The 23,256-nt window shown below is 33.9% G+C and overlaps 1 protein-coding gene across 1 annotated transcript; it reads left to right on the top strand.

Moving 5' to 3' along the window:
* The first annotated feature begins 1,363 nt into the window (after positions 1-1,363).
* LOC139856856 (cellulose synthase A catalytic subunit 5 [UDP-forming]-like) lies at positions 1,364-7,548 on the top strand. The gene is made up of 13 exons (XM_071845569.1): positions 1,364-1,666; positions 2,126-2,321; positions 2,414-2,637; positions 2,764-2,872; positions 2,953-3,133; positions 3,283-3,549; positions 3,911-4,256; positions 4,359-4,622; positions 4,940-5,152; positions 5,235-5,523; positions 5,814-6,010; positions 6,143-6,493; positions 6,590-7,548. Exons 1-13 carry the CDS (start codon positions 1,586-1,588, stop codon positions 7,169-7,171), a joined length of 3,300 nt encoding a protein of 1,099 aa, XP_071701670.1. The 5' UTR covers positions 1,364-1,585; the 3' UTR covers positions 7,172-7,548.
* Positions 7,549-23,256: the final 15,708 nt, after the last annotated feature.

Raw genomic sequence — 23,256 nt, 5'->3', positions numbered from 1 at the left:
CGGGTTCGGGATGAGCTACGTTAAATTCGTGCCAATTAAAATTAGAACCCATCGGGTTTGATTCGTCGTAAACGTAGTTGGGTGAATTTGGGTCGGAAGAATTGAAATTCATTTTGTTGAAGATGATTGGGAAGATGGTTTGTGAAGAAGATTTGTAGTGAATGTGTGTATATATAGAAAAAGAAAGAAATACAAAAAAAAAAGAAATACAAAAAAAAAAAAAAACTGAAAAAAAAGAAAAAGGAAACTAGCCGTTTTCAACGGCTATTTTTTAAAAAAAATTTCCAACGGATCCTTTTTTGTCACTGTCGGTTTTGAGAGGTTGGGGATCGACGGTGAGATCAACGCCGTCACGGTGTTGACCGACGGTCGATCTCGCTGTCGATTTTAGATGGACGGTAAAAATTTTTTGGGGCACCGAGGGCTCTAAATCATTAAATCATTAGACCACATAAATCCAAACTGATGTATAACTAGTAAAACTTTGGAACATGTGATTCGCACATGACCCAACCATGTCTTGAGCTCTAACTCTTATGTTTAATGTTTATTGCTCACTCACCTATACATTCAAGAAATATATGTGTGTGTATTTGTTTACTGTGTGTATAGACCGTATAGTATACACAAACTTTCTCTCTCATTTTACTACATCCATGAATCTACCCACATTAATTCCAAAATACGGTAGAAAAAGGTAAACGGTGAAACCCTATCGCCGACACTACCGCTAACAACCGGGAAACCACCGAACACCACCGAATCAAGATTTACGATTTTTATTAAACTGAAAAAATTAAATCATTTTGCAACCCACCGACACTTAATCCCAAAAGGTTTTTGGATTGAGGTGAGTTTACTAATACACCCTTCATCGGTCCCACAAAAACCTACCGTACACGGTGGGGCCCACCTTCCCACCACCACAATCCAGGGTCCCACTTACTCCAAATTTACAACTCATAACTCACTAATAATAAAACACCTCACTGGAAATCCATCAAAGCGATCTGTGTCTTGTGTGTCCCTTCTGTATTACGCGTTGAAGTTTCAACGCTTTCTCTCTCTCTCTCTCTCTCACTTGAATATATTATCACCACAAACAAAGATTTATCTTTTTGTCAATCTCTTCTTCTACCCTAACTGGGTTTTTTTTCTCTCTGTCAAGAAAAGAATCAATCTAAACTACCCACTTTATTATTTCAATAAAAAATATATTTTTTTCTTTTATTTATTATTATTATTATATATAATATATAATATATTATATTATATAATTATATAATTAAAAGTGTATACGTATTTGCTGTTTACAAATCATTTTCAATCATATTATATAATTATAATTATAATTATAATGTGGATTTGGTTTATTTGTTTGATGGGTGTTTAAAAAAACTGAGAGAACAGAGGAGAAAGAACACACCAGTGTAGAGAGAGTAACATTAAAAAAAGCTCTCTAATTTCTTGATGGCGTTTGAGTTTTCTTTCAAGAGATTTGGTGTGTAAACTGGGTTTTTGTTAAGTGTTTGTTTATTGAAGTGTTTTAGTTTGTATATTGATTGATTGATTTTGGTGAGATTCAATGGACACAAAAGGAAGACTTGTTGCTGGTTCTCATAATAGGAATGAATTTGTGCTTATCAATGCTGATGAAGTTGGAAGAGTAAGTTGAATTATTCTAATTTTCATTTTCCCAATCTGAATCTGTCATTTTCTGAACTGGCTCTCAAATCTTACTTTTATTTGTTTCTAATATTGTGGAGTAATATCTACAACTGATTAACAAACTTTTGTGCATATACTGATTAATTTTAGTGTTTAATTCTGTCGGTGGCTTGAATAGTTTTCAAGACTTGTCGTTTTTGGATAAGAAGAAATACTACTGTTCTTATGTTAGATTTGGATTTAAATTACACAATTCAATCAATTAGAGATTGAAGTTAATGACTTCAAATTGTATTAATTTTATTTCCCAAATTCTGTACTTTATGGATTGGGTAGTGTTGAATAAAGGCTATAACTTTTGCTTAACATTATATCCTAATTAGGGATCTATAGGTTACTTGACCTTGGATGGAAACTAAGTGTTGATCTGAATTAAAACTTGGTTGAATTTCAACAGGTGACTTCTGTTAAAGAATTGAGTGGTCAGATATGCCAGATTTGTGGAGATGAGATTGAAATAACAGTTGATGGTGAGCCATTTGTTGCTTGCAATGAATGTGCTTTCCCAATTTGTAGACCTTGCTATGAATATGAAAGAAGAGAGGGTAATCAATCTTGCCCACAATGCAAAACTCGATACAAACGAATTAAAGGTATAGATAATCATTTTTTGTGTGGCCAATTTTAGTCAGATTTTTTTTAAATATTCAATGAACTTAATAATAATACATTGGATCATGATTAGGGAGTCCAAGAGTTGATGGTGATGAAGATGAGGAGGAATTTGATGATTTGGATAATGAATTCGATCTTGCAAACTATACGAGAAGAGATCCTCATGGTGTTCATGAGGGAGGACTCATGATAGGCCGTGGTCATTCGAATGCTTCGGGCTTTGCCGCCACCCCTTCGGAGGTGGATGGCGCCACTTTGAATCCCGATATCCCTCTTCTTACTTATGGTCAAGAGGTAGTAACATCAATCTAATGTCAGTAGTACAGTTTAGAATCTATTAACTTAATCCATATTGAATAATCACTCTCGAAAATTAGGAATTTTCTTCTTAGTTAATGTGATGGTTTTCATTTATTATAGGATGATGGGATTTCAGCTGACAAACATGCTTTGATCATCCCACCTTTTATGAATCGAGCAAAGCGTGTTCATCCTATGCCGTTTTCTGATACTGCTTCATCTGTTTCTTGTAAGTATTCTGTTTCTTGATCAGATCCAAGTTGTAATTTATGTTTCTGTCGATAAAATTTTGAATTTTCAATGTTTTAGTGCCACCTAGACCCATGGATCCCAAGAAAGATTTGGCGGTTTATGGATATGGAACGGTTGCTTGGAAAGATAGAATGGAGGAATGGAGAAAAAGGCAAAATGATAAACTCCAAATGGTTAAACATCAAGGTGGTGGCGGTGGCCATGACGATGGAGATGTTGATGATCCCGATATGCCCAAGTAATTAATGATTTAAAAGTCAAATCTTCTAATAGTATATAAATTTAATTACTTTGTTACTGTAATAGTACGTTGGCTTTTAAAATGGAAATGGATCATTACATTATATTAAAAACTTGTATATCATATTTTTGTTATGTATTTTATAGGATGGATGAAGGAAGGCAGCCACTGTCTAGAAAGTTACCAATTTCTTCAAGCAAGATAAATCCATACAGAATGGTTATATTGATCCGTATGGCGATTCTTGGTCTTTTCTTTCACTATAGAATCCTACATCCTGTGAACGATGCATACGCCTTGTGGCTCATATCAGTTATTTGCGAGATTTGGTTCGCGGCATCATGGATCCTTGATCAGTTCCCAAAATGGTTTCCAATTGAGCGCGAAACGTATCTCGATAGACTTTCCCTAAGGTACGTGGTTTCCCTTTCCACGTAATCTTATATCAGAGGTGTCAAAGTGTTTATACTCTAATTGCTCTTTTTTCCCCCTCTCTAACATTTGACCCAAATTTAAGTCAATTATTATGGAAATTGGTCAAAGGTCACCCAAAACGTACTTGAATAAGCTTTAAACCTCCTAAATCATTTTATCTCAAAATTAGATTACCCTTGTAACATTTCTTTAATTATAAGTCAAACATGTGTAAGGTTTATAATAAGACAAGACAAAAAATTGTTTGTTGTATGGCACCACCACACACGATCCGACCCGTTATTCAGTCTGCCCATTTTACCATCACCATGTACTTATGTCAGAGTTTGTTGGTATTAGGTATGAGAAAGAGGGGAAGCCTTCGGAGTTGGCTCCTGTAGACGTGTTTGTGAGTACGGTGGACCCATTGAAAGAACCTCCGCTAATTACGGCCAACACGGTGCTATCGATTCTGGCGGTGGACTATCCTGTCGATAAGGTTGCTTGCTATGTATCTGACGATGGTGCTGCCATGCTTACTTTTGAAGCTCTCACTGAAACATCCGAATTTGCAAGAAAGTGGGTCCCGTTTTGCAAGAAGTTTAACATTGAACCACGTGCTCCAGAATGGTACTTTTCAGAAAAGGTTGATTATCTTAAAGATAAAGTACATCCATCATTTGTCCGTGAACGTCGTGCTATGAAGGTAAGGACTTTTGACTTTGAGTCAAACCTATTACACTTGTCATCATTATATGGATTTTTGTTACAATTTTAAAATTTTATTTTATGAAATTGTGAATTTCAGAGGGATTATGAGGAGTTTAAGGTAAGAATAAACGGGCTGGTGACAATGGCACAGAAGGTTCCGGAAGAGGGATGGACAATGCAGGATGGTACACCGTGGCCCGGGAATGATGTTAGAGATCATCCCGGAATGATTCAAGTTTTTCTCGGGAACAATGGGGTCCACGACATTGAAGGAAATGAGTTACCGCGTCTTGTTTACGTTTCTCGTGAAAAGCGGCCTGGATTTGACCATCACAAGAAAGCTGGTGCCATGAATGCTCTGGTATTTAAACTTTTCTTTATTCTTATAGCTTACATTGCGGTGCCAAACTGCCAATTTCGACATGTTTACACTGAAAACATAAATCCGGGTTAAATTTTTTTTTTATGTGTCAAAATGGGTTGAAAGAGTCTCACAGAGTTTTTAAAAATGCATACGACCTTCTAATTGATGTAGTCAATTATTTTTTATTATTCTTACCGCATAAAATTTTCATAACAAAATGTAAGAAGTTGAAAGAATAGTTCATTTTTGGCCAAGTGCAGGTATGTAAATATATATTCATGGACCGCTTATAATTTCTCTGTTATTTTGTGCAGATCCGAGTATCGGCTGTCATTTCAAATGCGCCTTATATGCTCAATGTCGATTGTGATCACTACATTAACAACAGTAAAGCACTAAGAGAATCTATGTGTTTCATGATGGACCCTACCTCTGGAAAGAAAATTTGTTACGTTCAATTTCCTCAAAGATTTGATGGGATCGATCGTCATGATAGATACTCGAATCGCAATGTTGTGTTCTTCGATGTACGTACTCCTTTCACCTATCTAGTCTTTTGGTTTTCAGATGTAACCATCTTGACACGGTTTGTTTCTGGTTTATGTTTAGATTAATATGAAAGGGCTTGATGGAATCCAAGGACCCATATACGTTGGAACGGGTTGCGTGTTTAGGAGACAAGCGTTGTATGGATATGATGCTCCGAAAAAGAAGAAAGCACCGGGGAAAACGTGTAATTGTCTGCCTAAATGGCTTTGTTGCTGTTTTTCATCGAGAAAGAAGAGTGGAAAAGGAAAGTCAAAGGGCAAGTCAAAGGACGAGTCAAAGAAGAGCAAGAGGAACAAAGACACACAGACACAAATTCACGCGTTAGAGAATATCGAAGAAGGAATTGAAGGTAAGTGATGTTTTTTGAGTTCATGAATTTTGAAATATTAATGTCTCTGGAATTAAGCATATCTTTTTAATGGCTAATAGATAGTCAAATTGGTCAAATCACTTAACATATTCAAAAAGCAAATGGGTTCAACTGCTCAAAGTCCCTCCGAATGTATTTTAGATCAAACAATATTAATGTTTTAGTTATTGAGACATATGTAACACACTAATTAGCAATTTGTTGAAGAACTTTCTTTAGTGTGACGAAATAAAAGATTCGAAATGAACGTGAAGCGAATGTTATTGCAGGAATAGATAGTGAGAAGTCAACTCTTATGCCTCAGATTAAGTTTGAGAAAAAGTTTGGTCAATCTCCCGTTTTTATTGCTTCAACACTTTTGGAAGACGGTGGTGTTCCTCCAGGAGCAAGTTCCGCATCGCTTTTGAAAGAAGCCATCCACGTCATCAGTTGTGGTTATGAAGATAAAACTGAATGGGGAAAAGAGGTATGTGAAAACACATCACGTAATCTAGTTAATTAAAATCTGTTTATCGTCCTGTTTTGGTTTTGGTTTTGGTTTTGGTTTTGGTTATGCCATTTAGTGTCTTTAACTTATATTTATTTATAAATAAAATAGGTTGGATGGATTTATGGTTCGGTTACTGAGGATATCTTAACGGGTTTCAAGATGCATTGCCACGGTTGGCGCTCAGTTTATTGCATACCCAAAAGGCCTGCATTTAAGGGTTCAGCTCCTATTAATCTTTCCGATCGTCTTCACCAAGTTCTTAGGTGGGCCCTTGGGTCTGTTGAAATCTTGTTGAGTCGACATTGTCCGATATGGTATGGTTATGGATGCGGTTTGAAGCCGTTGGAACGGTTTTCCTATATTAACTCCGTTGTCTACCCGTTGACTTCCGTTCCGTTGGTTGCGTATTGTACACTTCCCGCTGTCTGTCTCCTCACCGGGAAGTTTATCGTTCCCGAGGTAAGAAGTTTTTTAAAAATTTAGTATCTTTTTTGTTGATAGGTAATTTTTATTATTCTAGCTTTAATGCTGACAAAAATTTGTTGTCTTTTGCAGATAAGCAATTATGCTAGCATTCTCTTCATGCTCATGTTTTTGTCGATTGCTGTAACGAGTATTTTGGAAATTCAATGGGGAAAAGTTGGGATTGACGACTTATGGAGAAACGAGCAGTTTTGGGTTATCGGTGGTGTTTCGGCTCATCTTTTCGCCCTTTTCCAAGGTCTTCTAAAGGTGTTAGCCGGAGTCAACACCAACTTTACTGTTACGTCAAAAGGAGGAGACGATGGAGAATTCTCCGAGCTTTATGTCTTCAAATGGACGACTATCTTGATCCCACCATTGACCCTATTGATCTTCAACATAATAGGTGTAGTTGTGGGGATTTCAGATGCAATCAGCAACGGGTATGAAACATGGGGCCCGCTATTTGGTCGGTTGTTTTTCGCCATATGGGTGATTTTACATCTGTACCCTTTCCTTAAAGGTATGATGGGTAAACAGAGCAACGTTCCTACGATTCTCATCGTGTGGTCTATCCTGCTGGCTTCTATCTTGTCTCTGTTATGGGTTCGGGTCAACCCGTTCTTGTCTAGGGGAGGAATTGTGTTAGAAGTTTGTGGGTTGGATTGTGACTGAGGATGAATAAGAAGAAACTGCAATGAAGAATAGAAGATATGGTACGATACAGAAGCAGACAGAACTGTTGAAATGTTTATCGGTGAATGTGTGTAGATAAAAAAAAAGGGGGGGTTAGGACCTGATACAGTGATTATTGATTTTGAGAAGTCTTTTTTTTTTTTTCCTTTTGTTTTTAAATATTTCCATTGATTCTTTTAGTTTTGGGTAATTTTTGTGGGTTGTGAGGGGATAGACTTCAACAAGTAAGATGAATCTGTCTGTAATCCCAAGAACATAAAAATTTAGTAATTTCGTATAATTTAATATTTCGTATAATTTAATATCTTATCTTATTTTATTTCTGAATAAAGGACTTGTTCTTTTATCTTTTACTACTTTTTATCAATCTTTGATTTTTACCAAACTTGATTGTTGTGCTCATTATTACAATCAGTTTGTTTTATCTGTTAATGATTTGTGGTGCGTTTTGGGCAAACTGGGATTATGCCATTTGAATTCAGGGTTGAGCCAGGCAATGAATATTATGGTCAAGTTTCATTCTTAGAATCTTTTAGGGTCAGGTCAAAGTTTAGTTATGATCAAAACCAGGCCAATATTTTACAGAACCATTTTTACTACTTACACATATAAAAAGTCATTTTGCCTGTAACAGTGGAAAAGCAGTTTCAGTAATACGTCTTAAGAATCAGGATATTTCTGTCATAACTTTAGCTTACTTCTTCATTACTGAGATACTTGTATTAACTAAAATGATAGTAGTTGCCACTTCCAAAATACAACAATACCCAATTTACACGCTCGCGAGATATGAGGATGTGAGATGTAGACAATCACTCTTTTACCCTTGAATAGGAGAGAAGTCGTTTCTCCACTCACGTGTAGAGAAAAGAATTCTCTAGCATAGAGAAAATCATCATCTCTCTTGCTTCCGTGAAGACCTCCCACTTTCAAAATGTTAGCTCTATAATTTGCATAATGAGACTGATGTGGTCAGCGTAGAGCTATGATAAATATATGTTCCCAACCTATCTGCGGGTTTGAATTTGGAATGTAGGTCTTTTTTTTTTTTTTTTTTCTTCTGGCAAAATATAAATATATATAAATAGATCATAAAGATTAGGAATAATACATAATTGAGCAGATCTGATGATTTGTAGTCCGTGACCCTACGTACAATCAGATCCAACAAAAATTGAAAGATAAATTTATGAACCATATTGAAGTCTAACAAACACCACTACCCGAAGATAAAACAAGAGTAGTTATAAACAAACAAGCTGCATCCATGACTAGATCCAGACCTATCGATATGCAACCGCCCAAGCCCAACCAAGCTAAGGAAAAGACCTCCCGATCCACCACCTCAAGTCTTTCTGTATCTGGTGCTTTTCAAAGGCATTAACTGCCATTAGATGCTTTTCATTAAGTTTGGTATGAATGTTGAAAATTTTGACTTGGTAATTTTTTATAAGGAAACTTTGTAAAACTAGTATGGTAATTTTTTTTTTTGTTGTAAAACTAATACACCCAACATCCGGGTTTGTCCACTTCATCATAAACTAGACTTTTCAAGACTGAGCCTGTTCCACATGTCAATGCTTTTTGAAAACAAGGACTTCACACTTCAACCTTTGTCCACTATTCTGAAAAGTTTGAGAACCCACCCATATGTGATAACACCACCTATCTTACAGTTTGCATAAAGTTATACGAAGTACGATCTGTAGCACATGACTGTACCATCCACATAAAATTATATGTAGCCAAGTGGACTCGAAAGCGATAAATAAATAAATTATTATATATTTACCTTTTATTGACTGTACCATCCACTTGATTTTGAATGTTACTCCGTACTACTCCATAACTTTTTTATTATTTCAAATATCCCTTAACAACAACAGCAACAACAATACACAATCCCGCACATGCGAGTTATGGGGAGGTGAGATGTAGACAATCCTTCCTCTACCGTAGCGTATAAGAGAAGTCGTTTCTCTAACCACGAGTCAAGAAAAAATTCTCCACCCATAGAAGGAGAAAGTCATCAATCTCTCTACACCAGGGCAGAGAGATTGCTTCCGTGAGGACCCCCGGCCATTAAAAAAAAAACGTTTTAAATAAATAAATAGAAAAAAAAATGGGACTCAATGGAAATAGTAAGATCAATTTTCCAAGGGTGTTAAACTCTGCCTGAAAATCAATTTAGGCTCTAAGCGGCAGTCAAGTCGCCATAAATCGACGCTTGTTGTTGCCTCAGAAAATAGAGCCAAAAAAAAAAAAAAACCTTGTGGACAGAAACTCGAAAGGCATGCCAGGTGGAAGTTGTTGCGCAAGCAAAGAGCCAACCACCCGTAACAAACCAAAACACCACTCATGCACCTTTACGGTAGACATCCCCGAAGCCACACAACTATAGGAAACCCACCAAGCTCAAGAGCAAAGAGGATCGTCCTCAGTCATAATAGCCCAAAAATGCACCGAACGATGCGAAGTACTAGTAATACTAATAATAGTATTAGTAACTAATATATAATGTAAATAGTAATAGTATTAATATTGATAAAACTAATACTAATAATTAATAATTAATAATAATAATAATAATAATAATAATAAAATGCTAATAATAGTCAATAGTATTAGTAATAGCCCCAAGACGACTTAACAAATCGGACTTAACAAATATCCCATAAGACGGACTTAACAAGTCGGGATTTCACAAAAATGTGAGATATCCAACAATATGGGCTGAGATTGGATCCACGTAAGATAAACCCGAACTTGGAAAGTCCGGTTTATGGTGAAGTAGACAAATCCCGGACTTCCTAAGTTCGGGTATGCCAGTTTTACAAAAATATTTTTTTTTGCCATACTAGGTTTACAAACTAGTTTTACAAACTCTTCTTATAAAAACACTTGGTATAGCTATTTAAAGGAACTTACCAAGAATACATGTTGTATGGCTGGTTTATAAACTTATTGGTTCAAATATTTGTGTTTTTAACTATCTGGAATGTTCCTCATTTTTGAACTATTCTTGTTCATTTTGTGAAAACATATTTTTTATTGTTATTTTTCACTTTGCAATTCGCATTGGGTATGAGTATGACCATTGTACTGTTGTGACCCGAACTTTTCCATGATTATTCTATGATTATATATTAAATGAAAACTATATTTGCATGATTAAATGTTTCTAACATGTTAAGCAATCAAACTTGTTAAGACTTGATTATTTGAAATGAGTTTCATGTACACAATTGACCACCCAAGTTGACCGGCGATTCACGAACGTTAAAACTTTTAAAAACTATATGTTGATATATATATGGACATATATGTAACGATTATCGTTGAAACGACATTTTAAAGTATATATATCATATCAAGATATATTCATTGTTGGTGATTTGTGTCACCAATATGATTTAATTGTAATGGGATTAATTTGTTAACCAAAATAACCTTGTTAAATATCGAACAAGTTGGGGGAAAGTGTGGAGTGCACAATTGTTTGAACTTATCTTGATTATGACGGGGGTTCGGGGGCAGCTCCCCCGATAGCGGGGTCCAAGGGGTAGAGCCCCTGGCTGGGGTCGAGCTGCCAGGTCAGCTTGGAATTATTTTTTTGGGTTAATATCGCTTTATTAAAAATGTGTTAAAAATTTGATTTTAAGATTTTAACAACATTAAATAAGATCGTTAACTAAGACACATATTAAAGTACTTCTACTTAGCAAAAATTCTTACAATTACATTTTCATTCATTTTTCATCAACAATTCTACTCGTAGTCATTCAGTATTCGTACCTGTATTATACACAGCTGCTAGACGTACTTACTATGAGTATATACCAATAGGAACTAGCATGTGATTCCACTCTTGATTATGTCATGCATGACTAATCAAATTTAACTTCTACTATGAACTAGTCAACTAACTAGAGCTCCTTTTAACCCCACTCACCACTCATCATTCACCACTCACCAATCAATCCATTTCACTTACAATTCTCTTTCTAATTCTCTCTAAACACACACACACACTTAGGAACAAAATTTCCAGTAAACTAATCATCATCTTCATCAAAAATTACTTCAAGAATCAAGCTATAATCATCATAGGAAGAACACTTCAAGAACACTTCGAAAATCCTTTCAAGTTTGCTAGTTTACTTTTAATCTTGCAAATCCATTCCAAGTAATCATCTAAGATCAAGAAATCTTTGTTAATTACAGTAGGTTATCTTTTTTATTCAAGGTAATTCTCATATCCAAACTTTGATTCGATTTCTATAACTATAAACTATCTTGATTCGAGTAATAATCTTACTTGAAATTGTTTTCGTGTCATGATTCTGCTTTAAGAACTTTCAAGCCATCAAAGATCCATTCAAGCTCAAGATTATTTTTGTCATTTCCAGTAGGTTTACCTACTATACTTGAGGTAGTAATGATGTTCGTAACATCATTCGATTCATATATAAATAACTATCTTATTCGAAGATTTGAAAACGTAATCACTAGAACATAGTTTAGTTAATTCTAAACTTATTCGCAAACAAAGTTAAACCTTCTAACTTGACTTTTAAAATCAAATAAACACATGTTTTATATCTATATGATATGCTAACTTAATGATTTAAAACCGAAAAACACGAAAAACACCGTAAAATCGGACATACGCCGTCGTAGTAACACAGCGGGCTGTTTTGGGTTTGATAATTAAAAACTATGATAAACTTTGATTTAAAAGTTGTTCTTCTGAGAAAATGATTTTTCTTATGAACATGAAACTATATTCAAAAATCATAGTTAAACTCAAAGTGGAAGTATGTTTTTCAAAATGGTCATCAAGACGTCGTTCTTTCGACTGAAATGACTACCTCTTACAAAAGCGACTTGTAACTTATATTTCTGACTATAAACCTATACCTTTTCTTGTTTAGATTCATAAAATAGAGTTCAATATGAAACCATAGCAATTTGATTCACTCAAAATGGATTTAAAACGAAGAAGTTATGGGTAAAACAAGATTGGATATTTTTTGATTGTTGTAGCTACGAGAAATATTGTAACAATTCTATACAAATCATATCCTAGCTAACTTATATTGTATTATACATGTATTATAATATATTATGTAATCTTGGGATACCATAGACACGTATGCAAATGTTTTGACATATCATATCGACCCATGTATATATATTATTTGGAACAACCATAGACACTCTATATGCAGTAATGTTGGAGTTAGCTATACAGGGTTGAGGTTGATTCTAAAAATATATATGCTTTGAGTTATGACCTAGCCTGAGACGTGTATACACTGGGTCGTGGATTGATCCAAGATAATATATATCGATTTATTTCTGTACATCTAACTATGGACAACTAGTTGTAGGTTATTAACGAGGACAGCTGACTTAATAAGCTTAAAACATTAAAACGTATTAAAAAATGTTGTAAATATATTTTGAACATACTTTGATATATATGTACATATTTGTTATAGGTTCGTGAATCGACCAGTGGCCAAGTCTTACTTCCCGACGAAGTAAAAAATCTGTGAAAGTGAGTTATAGTCCCACTTTTAAAATATAATATTTTGAGATGAGAATACATGCAACTTTATAAATGTTTTATGAAATAGACACAAGTAAATGAAACTACATTATATGGGTGAATGATCGAAGCCGAATATGCCCATTTTAGCTTGGTAGCCTAAGAATTTGGGAACAGACCCCCAAATTGACGCGAATCCTAAAGATAGATCTATCGGGCCCTGATGTTAAAGCTAAGGGGTATAAAATACTATTAAATTTTAGCAGGAAATACTATTAAATACGATACAATTTTACACAAGACATTTATTTATTTAGAGAATGGATATACTTAAACCTTGCTACAACACTTATAGGCAGTGTACCTAATCGTACAGTAGTGTAGTTTTTAGTAAGTCCGGTTCGTTCCACAGGGAAAATCTTTAAACAAAGCTTAACGCTATATTAGTTTACTTTTATAAAAATACAAATGTATATATAAGTAATATTATTATTATAAAGGGGGGTTTTTACCGTTTAATGACCGGTTTGTCGATTTTAAAACTTTAGTCGCAGTTAAAACCAAATGTAAAATATTAAATAAATAAAAGACTTAATTTAAAGCGTAAAGTAAATAACGATAATGAAATTGCGAATAATAAAAGTGCGATAAAATAAACTTGCGATAATTAAAAAGTGAAATTAAATACAATAACAATAAAAGTGCGATAATTAGAAGTGCAATTAAATATAAAATAAAGGAAATTAAATATGAAATAAAAGAATTATGCTTATTTAAACTTCCGTAATCATGATGTTTGACTTGTTGATTTTAGTTTTATGCCCGTGGGTTAATTGTCCTTTGTCCTGGATTATTTAATATGTCCATACGGATTTGTCCATAATAGTCCATCAGTCATAAATATAAAGAGCGAAAGCCTTCGTTAAATTATTCTTATTCTCGAAGTCAAATATTCCAACTAATTGGGGATTCGAATTGTAACAAGGTTTTAATACTTTGTTTAATGAATACACCAGGTTATCGACTGCGTGTAAACCAAGGTTTTACTACTTTGTTAACAATTACACCAATTACCCTTGAATGTAATTCACTCCTGTTTCAACAAGTCTATTAACTATTAATCCAGTTCCGTGTCCGGTAAAATGAATAATTATTGGTATTTATAAATATCCCGCCCACCGTACCTAGTCAAGCGTATGTGGTTATATATAAATACGTCGAATTATAAGTTTGTATATTAAATTAACAAGGTATTGTTTAGTTAATATAAAACCCATTAATAGCCCATAGTCTAATTTCCACAAGTGTCGTTCTTTTATCCAAACCCCAATTATGATACAAAGTCCAATTACCCAACTTTAGTAATTAGCCCAACATCATGATTACTTCGTTTTAAATAAGCATAATAATAACTTAGCTACGAGACATTAAATTAAAAAGGTTGAACATAACTTACAATGATTAAAAATAGCGTAGCGTTACACGGACAGAATTTCGACTTACACCCTTACAACATTCGCTAACATACCCTTATTATTAGGATTAAAATTAAAATTAAAATTAAAATATAAATTATAAATATAAATATTACGTATATAGATAGAGAGATTGATATATTATGATTTTAAAATGATCAGAATTCGTTTGCTTTTATAGGGAGTTTCAGTTTTTGGCGCTAAGCGACTTGCAGTACTTTTAACCTTCGAACTCCGCAAGTCGCGGAGTTCGTTTTTACAGCTCATTCAGCTTTGGCTCTTTGTTTGTCGACGATTTTAAATAATAATATAATATATATATAATTTTTAAGAATTATTTATATATTATATTATATTCATGTGCATAGTTGACTTGTAATTTTTAGTCCGTTGCGTTGAGCGTTGAGAGTTGACTCTGGTCCCGGTTCTGGATTTTCGAACGTCCTTGCGTACAATTTAATATCTTGTACTTTGCGTTTTGAATCTTGTACTCTTGTAATTTCGAGACATTTCTTATCAATAATTGGAACCTCTTTGATTGTATTTTGTACTTTTGAGTTTTTTGGTCGTTTGCGTCTTCAATTCGTCGAATCTGTCTTTTGTCTTCACCTTTTAATATTTAAACGAATATCACTTGTAAATAGAACAATTGCAACTAAAAGCTTGTCTTTCTTGGAGAATAATGCTATGAAATATATGTTCATTTTTAGCATTATCAAATATTCCCACACTTGAGCGTTGCTTGTCCTCAAGCAATATAGTCTTGAAATACTATAATCACTTCTTTATTCTTCACACTTTGTACATCAGTGATTTCTATACGGCGGTATAAATAATGGTAGTAACGATATGGTTTACAGTCCCACATGGCTATAAAAATTTAGATCCATTAAGGAAATTGGATCTTTATGAAAACATTTGATCTTTTGAAAATTAAATCTAGTTTTTACCCTAGATAAGTTTTCCGGAATAACCCTTCACCGGTGTTTGCAAATTATTTTTGTGGGTTTGGTGGGTTTCATATTTGAAAATTTTAGCTCAAAACTTGCGGTTTTGTGTCACCCACTTGCTAACCTTGTATTAGGAAAGCAACACGTCCAGTTTACTTGTCCCGTATATTACCTTTCGGTAAACTACCGTCCAGTTGTAAAGGAAAGCGTTGAACAAGCAACTGTTAAGGCAATGTCCCTGACATGCTTTTAATTATGGTCTATAACGTGTCGGACGCAATTATTATCCTTGGTAGGAGCAATAGTAAAGCTCACCCTTATGATTTTTCGGTCTGGCACAAGGTCCTGTCTTTGACCATGCTATGCAACCACCGTTCTTACGGTTGACACCCTATTTGGTTCAGGTGACCTAATGAATTCCAGGTGAATTCCTAGGATTTTACGTTCAATGGTAATGAACGCATTGAAAATGGGTTTTCAGAAAACAAATCAGTTTATAATTTGATCAAAATATTTTCTCGTTCAAGCTCGAGTTTAGATATCATTGAATTCCATGAGTTTGTAATTCTCAATCTTTAAGGTCAATCTCAAGGATTGAGTAATATCAGGCTTAAAAGCTGATTTTTGATTTTTTAAGGAGATTATCCTTTTTGGGGATCTGATTCATTAGTCTTATCCAGCTAATTTGCACGGTGCCCCCTATTGTACGAGATAAATCCTTCTCATGGTTAGGATAAATCTGACCACCTGGCGACCCTGTTTAATGCTGAGGTCCGTGGATTTCCTGCTGATTTTAGTGATGACTTTTCTAGATTTTTCGTCAACCTACAGCTGGTCTGGACGACAACTTCCTGACCTAAATCAAGAAGCGCGTTTCTTTTTCGGAAGACTTTACTTCCTTTTAATGATGGAATTGATTCATCGTGTAGATCCATCTCTTCTTTTCTTTCATCGGGTAAAACAGTTTAGTTTAGTCAAAACAAAAGTATTTTCAGTTATTTGTTACAGAAATATGTGACATATGTTTAAGATAACTTGGTAATTTTTCCCACACTTGGCTTTTATTTTCCTTTTTATTGTCCTCTATTCTATTTTAAATGAATTTTAACATTTTGGTTTGTTTCTCAATTTATGTCCTTTCCAAGGTAACAATAATTTCGGTGTTAACACATAGTTTTATCGTTCATAAATATGTATAAACATGATTTTGAGTTCATTTAATTGAAAATTTTGAAATTTTTTTACTAGAATTGGATAGTCAGTATATAAGACTAGGGCTGTTCTTTATTATCAGAGAGCACTAGGTTCTAATACAACTACTGCTTTACTAGTATTTTTAATGGTAACCAAGTGTTTAAGATAAAAATTTTTAAAATCTGAAAGAATTTAACCCCTTCCCACACTTAAGATCTTGCAATGCCCTCATTTGCAAGAAATCAGTAACAATTTAAATTATTGAGGGTGATTTATGTGAAAATGATTAAATTTTACCAAAGTTTCCAAATATATTGGCGTTTGTTTGCTGAATGATAAATGGTGCATATCATTTGTTCATTCCGTCTTGTTGTTATTTCACATATATTTTGCATCTTGTCGTCAAAATTAGTTGCTTTTGCTGAACTTAATGCCAGTATTTGAAAATGCGTTGTTTTACCCTGTTGTGTACATAAGATAAACTGCAAACATATATACATATTTTTGAAGTTTGGTATATTACCCCACATTCAAAAATTATTGAAATCTAAGAATAAAAGTTAGAAAATTATAAAACTTATTACAATATTAACATAAGTATTAAACGTATCAACATTACAAATTACAAAATAAATAAAACTAAGTAGACTAGGGATGATACTGATACCAGTAGGGGTTCCATGCATAACCATAGGTGCTATAAAATGCTTCGGCTGGGTTATACGTAGGATACGGTGGTTGGATCTCTATAGACCAGGGAGGGAATATGGGCGATGGAGTAGGAATATAGTTTCTACCTATATGTTGGCAATAAGCTATGATTTGATTTTGATGAACTTGTCAATCTTCAAATGCTCTATGTCTAGCATTTTCATACTCTTGTGAAGCTATAAACCTTTGCATTTCTGCCATTTCATTTCCCCCTCCTACATTACCTTACTGTTGGTTTCTCTCAACCTGTGGATGTCTACCATGGTATTGTACTGCGGCGTTATTTCTCCTCTTCAAAACTTTCGCACCATGGTATACATTTAAACCTATTGTATCTCGGGGTTCTGGTTCTTCGATTAGTAATCCCCCCCGACTTACATCCACACCGAGATATTCAGCAATCAAAGTAATAAATATACCACCTCCTATTATGCTATGCGGTATCATCCCCCTAACCATAGCTGATAAATAATAACCCACACAATAAGGTATACTTACAGCGCTTTGTGGGTCTCGAATACACATATGGTAAAACAAATCCGGTTCATTTACCTTTTCCTTATTCTTACCTCTTTGTGTAATTGAATTAGCTAAAAACCTATGAATTACTCTTAACTCTGCTCTATCTATATCCAAATAAGAGTAATTTCCCCCTTTAAATCGGTGATGGCTAGTCATTTGACTCCATACACCATGCGTATCAAAATTTTCGTCTATCTTTCTACCGTTCAATATCAACCCTCTACAATCGGCAGATGCTAGCTCCTCAGGCGTATATATACGTAAAACCTGAGCCATGTCTAGTAAAGACATGTGGCGCATCGAACCTCCTAACAAAAATCTAATAAAAGATCGATCGGTTAAACTAGCTACCCGATCATTTAATTCTATACTACACAACAATTCTTCACACCATACTTTATATACAGGTCTACGCATGTTGAATAACCGTACCCAATCGTTAAAAGTAGAATTACCATACCTCTGTGCAAGTAATTCCCTAATTGGCCCGGCCAATTCTACAGATTCTAATGGTCCCCATTCTATGACCCTAGGTACCTCAACAGCTTTAGAATGAAGAGTATGCAAACCCCTTTGGTATTTTAGATAATCTATCCAAAGTCTGTCAAATCTCAGGTTCGGGTGCAAATCTTCCAAGTGCATATCAGAAAATGTCATGACTGGATGAGGTATATCTTGTTTGTAATAGTTATCCACCTCCTGTTGTTCCGCATTCTCAGCAGGAGCATTGCGAGCTTGGGATGAAGATTCAGCCATTTCAGTCTGCAAAACACAGCAAACACAATTTTTGTGCATCCAAATATGCATTGTGTCAGCAAAATCATCAATCAAAATAATTACAATGACATGATCAATTTATATCAAACTTAAGCTCATTTACATATTTTCATCAAATCTACACTTTTTCAAATAAGCATATACGAAAATGTTCGCCAAGTTCATAAGCATTCAACTCAAATAACATGTCAAAATAATCATTACTAGCAATTAAACAACTTTCAAATGGCATTATCTCTCAAAAATCAAGTTCATGAATTTTAGACTTGAAAAAGTCCACTTTAATTCTCAAAATCACGTTTAGGCTCAAAGTTTGGATCATTTAACTACCTAAACATGTTACACTACTTAATTTATCAACAATTCATGACAAAAATCGGCCATAACCTGTTTATATCAAAAAGCCCCAAATTGCTCAAGAACACAAACCCTAGATTACTCAAAATTTGAAGTTTAAGGCTTCTAATCATGTTAAATAGCATCAATCTAGGTTATACAAGCATAATACATAAACAATTTAAGCATAATTACACTAAAAAGCATCAAAATCAAATTGGGTATAAAATTGCTCAAGAACACTAATTTTCGGATTAAATGGTGTTTAGGTGTAGAAATTTACCATTTTTCTTGAGTAATTCCTTGATAGCATCCTTCTTAACATGATTTTAGTAAAAGATTTGATGATTAACGGTGAAAAATTGTGAATTTGGGAGTGTTTTCTCGGGTTTTTTCGGGTTATTTTCGCAGTATTTGTGGTGTGGGGATGTTCAACTGATCAGTTTTTGCGTTTTATTTTTTTTCTGTATTTTGGTCCCTCCACGAGTCGCGGTGTTTGACCCTTCAAACTCCGCGAGTCGCGGAGTTTATATATATATATTTTTTTAAATATTTTTGGCATACTTTAATTCAATAAGATTAAAAATAATGATAATAAAAGTTCTCGTCCCTCCCTCGGGTAAAGCAATTTCGGTTCAAAGACCTAGTCTTCAACTTACGACGAATTTTAAAAATCATATTTTTAACTTAATGAGATAAAGTAAATTTTTGTTTTTAAATTCACACCAAACTTAAATTAAAAATACATAAAATTCAAAATTAATATTAAAAATTCACACCAAACTTAAAATTTGAAATGCATAAAATTAAAAATTTATATTTTAAAAATTAAAAATTCACACAAAACTTAATTTAAAAATTCATATTATAAATTCACACCAAACTTATATTAATTTTTTAAATATTTACAATTTTAAATATATTGATTTTACAAAGTTTACAATATTAATTTAAGATTTATATATTAATTTTAAAAACATGGTAAAAATAAAATTAAAATTTTTTTTGGCTTTTTATCCCACTTTAATCAATCAAATATTATCAAAAATATGTGCCCCTCTTTTCGGTAAAGTAATTTTGGTTCCATGACCTAATTTAACTCATGACGAATTTTTGAAATATTTTGGGTTGATTGATGAAAGATATTTATATCTTAAGAATAAACGTTAAATTTCGCAGTGATGTAATAAATTTTTGAATGATATCAATAATTTCGGTCGCCAAACCTAATTTTATTCAATACCAATTTAATACTTTATAGCGAACATATTAGCGTTTATTATCAAAAGGTTAAAAATAAAAATAAAAATAAAAACTGTACAGACCTACCTGTGAGATAGTATTCTTAGTTATATGATCTTTCCCATTCATAAGATAGTCGGTTTAATTGGTTTTCCATGGCTACATAGGCGTAACCTCGAGCATTCAGTGTTTTTTCTTCTAAACATATGAACGGTCCGTCTCTGCATAAAGTAACAAATTCGGTGTTTGAATAGGTTTGATTATTTGAACATTTACCTCCATGTGACCATTTTCCGCATTTGTGACATCTTTCTAGGTGTCGTGCTCTTCTTTTTGCTGCGGATTTTGATTTTCCTTTACCAAATTGTAACTTATTATCTTCGCATCTGGATTCTTTTCTTACTCCGTCCAATCTTTCTCTGATTACTGATACTATTTCACTCGGTAGTGTGTCATTATTACGTTTAGTGATCAAAGTGTGTAGCATTAGACCATGGTTTAGTTCACAGGCAGTCTTCATTTCGTAAAAACCTAAAAAAATAAAAATTCAGAATGGGGGGAGAAGACTAGTTCTTTAGGGTCTGCTAGGGAAAGACCATTCGAGTTCCATTTTCGAGAACTACACGAAAACAGAAAATCTAACTCTAACAGAAATACATAAACCTCCCTATACTTAGTTGAAATTGTCATTAACATTATTTTCAATTGAATCATCAACAAATTGTATATCTTTGACTTTTACTTCAATCCATTTGTTGATTTCCTCCGTAACTTTCACAAATTCAACTAACATCGCCTTTTCTTTTGACGATAAATTGGATATTAATCGGTTATATAACTTAAAGTTTCCTTTAATCTTAGCATCGTGAATCCGTTTATAAAGTTTCTTCGTTGAACTGTTAAAAATGGGTTCATCTAATTTCGTATCATCAACGGCATTCTTTGTGATTGGATCATCATTAAGTGTTTCTTCATCTTCCCCACACTTATGCGTTTTTATTGGTCTAACAGTTTTGGTTTGTGGAGATCTAAACTTTCGGTTCACAAAGGTGATCGATGTATCACCATCCCTAAGTGTCATTCTACCTTCTCTTACATCAATGAATGCCTCGGTGGTTGCTAAAAATGGGCGACCTAGAATTAGAGGAATATCAAGGTTTTCCTCCATATTAATCACTATGAAGTTTGCAACAAAGGTCAAACTTCCCACGTTAACAAGTAAATTATTTGCTATTCCAACCGGGTATTTAATGGTTTGGTCAAATGATTGAACACCTATTTTGGTTGGTTTTAATTTACCCATGCCTAATCTTTTATATAAGGAAAGAGGCATAATATTTGCACTTGCTCCTAAATATGCGAGTCCATTATATACAGCACCATCATTAAGTAAGCAAGAAATGATAAATTCACCCGGGTCTCCTGCTTTAGTAAGTCGAGTTGGTTTGTAAACCTTTTTCGGGTGTTCTTTCCTTGGTTCTTTCACTTCTATTTGAATTTCTTGTTCACATTTTTCTTCGTTTCTTGGAATGGGAGGTTTGTATAAGAATTCTTCTTCATCACTCAAATTTGAATCCTCCTTATATTCTAATTTTGATTTTTCATATGTTGTTGATAACATATTTATGTTTTCATTTTGAAGATTTTCTTTGGTGGTGAAATTATGATTAACTTCATTGTCAACTTCCATCGGACCATGTATGTAATGTTTAACTCTGTGACCATTAACTTTAAATTCAATCCCATTTGAATTTATTAATTCTATCGTTCAGTATGGGAAAACTCTTTTGACTATGAATGGTCCAGACCATCTTGATTTCAATTTTTCAGGAAATAGCTTGAATCGTGAATTGAAAAGAAGAACTCTGTCTCCTTCTTTAAATTCTTTTGAACTTTTGATTCTTTTATCATGCCATTTCTTCGTTCTTTCTTTATAGATTAATGAATTTTCGTATGCTTCATGTCTTAATTCTTCTAATTCGTTTAGTTGACTTAATCGTAGACGTCCAGCTTCATGTAAATCAAGATTACATGTCTTCAAAGCCCAAAATGCTTTGTGTTCAATTTCTACTGGAAGATGACATGCTTTTCCATAAACAAGTCTAAAAGGTGTGGTTTCAATTGAAGTTTTGTAGGCTGTTCTAAAAGCCCAGAGTGCATCCTCCAATTTAATGGACCATTCCTTCGGATTTGATCCTACGGTTTTCTCTAGAATACGTTTTAAAGCTCGGTTGGTATTTTCAACTTGTCCACTTGTTTATGGATGATAAGCAGTGGAGATTTTATGAGTTACTCCATATCTTTTAAGAACTTTTTCAAGTTGATTATTACAGAAATGAGTTCCCCGATCACTTATTAAAGCTTTCGGTGTTCCAAACCTTGCAAAAAGACGTTTTAAAAAGTTGACTACAACTCGTGCATCGTTAGTTGGGAGAGCTTGTGCTTCCGCCCATTTAGATACATAATCAATGGCAACGAGAATATAGAGATTATTATGATATTTTAGAAATGGACCCATAAAGTCAATACCCCAAATGTCAAATACTTCACATACTTGAATGACATTTTGTGGCATTTCATCACGTTGACTTATTTTTCCGGCCCTTTGACAAGCATCACAGGATTTGCAAAGAAGGTGTGCGTCTTTGTAAATTGTAAGCCAATAGAATCCAGCATCGTAAACTTTCCTTGCTGTTAGTTGAGGCCCATAATGCCCTCCTGTTGGTCCTGTGTGACAATGGTTTAAAATTTTACTAGCTTCATCTCCGAATACACATCGGCGTATTATTCCATCTGGACAACTTTTAAACAAATGTGGATCTTCCCAGAAATAGTGTTTTATATCACTGAAGAATTTCTTTCGTTTTTGGTACGATAATCCTTTTTCAAGGAATCCACAAACTAAGTAGTTTGCATAGTCTGCAAACCATGGGATTTCATTATAATCTATCTTCAATAGATATTCATCAGGAAAGTTGTCTTATATGGCCGATTCATTTAGAACTTCTAATTCGGGATTTTCAAGACGAGAAAGATGATCAGCGGCGAGATTTTCTGCTCCTCTTTTATCTCGGATTTCAATATCGAACTCTTGTAAGAGTAAGATCCAACGGATTAATCTTGGTTTGGCATCTTGTTTTGAAAATAGGTATCTAAGAGCAGAATGGTCGGTATAGACCACCGTTTTAGCTAGAACGAGATATGAACGAAATTTGTCAAAAGCAAAGACAATAGCAAGGAGTTCTTTTTCAGTAGTTGTATAGTTCGTTTGTGCTCCTTGTAACGTCTTACTAGCATAATATA

Source organism: Rutidosis leptorrhynchoides, chromosome 7, assembly GCF_046630445.1.
Source record: "Rutidosis leptorrhynchoides isolate AG116_Rl617_1_P2 chromosome 7, CSIRO_AGI_Rlap_v1, whole genome shotgun sequence".
Taxonomy (NCBI): Eukaryota; Viridiplantae; Streptophyta; class Magnoliopsida; order Asterales; family Asteraceae; genus Rutidosis; species Rutidosis leptorrhynchoides.
The sequence above is the reverse complement of the archived record's forward strand: the minus strand, read 5'-3'. Positions and strand labels throughout refer to the sequence as shown.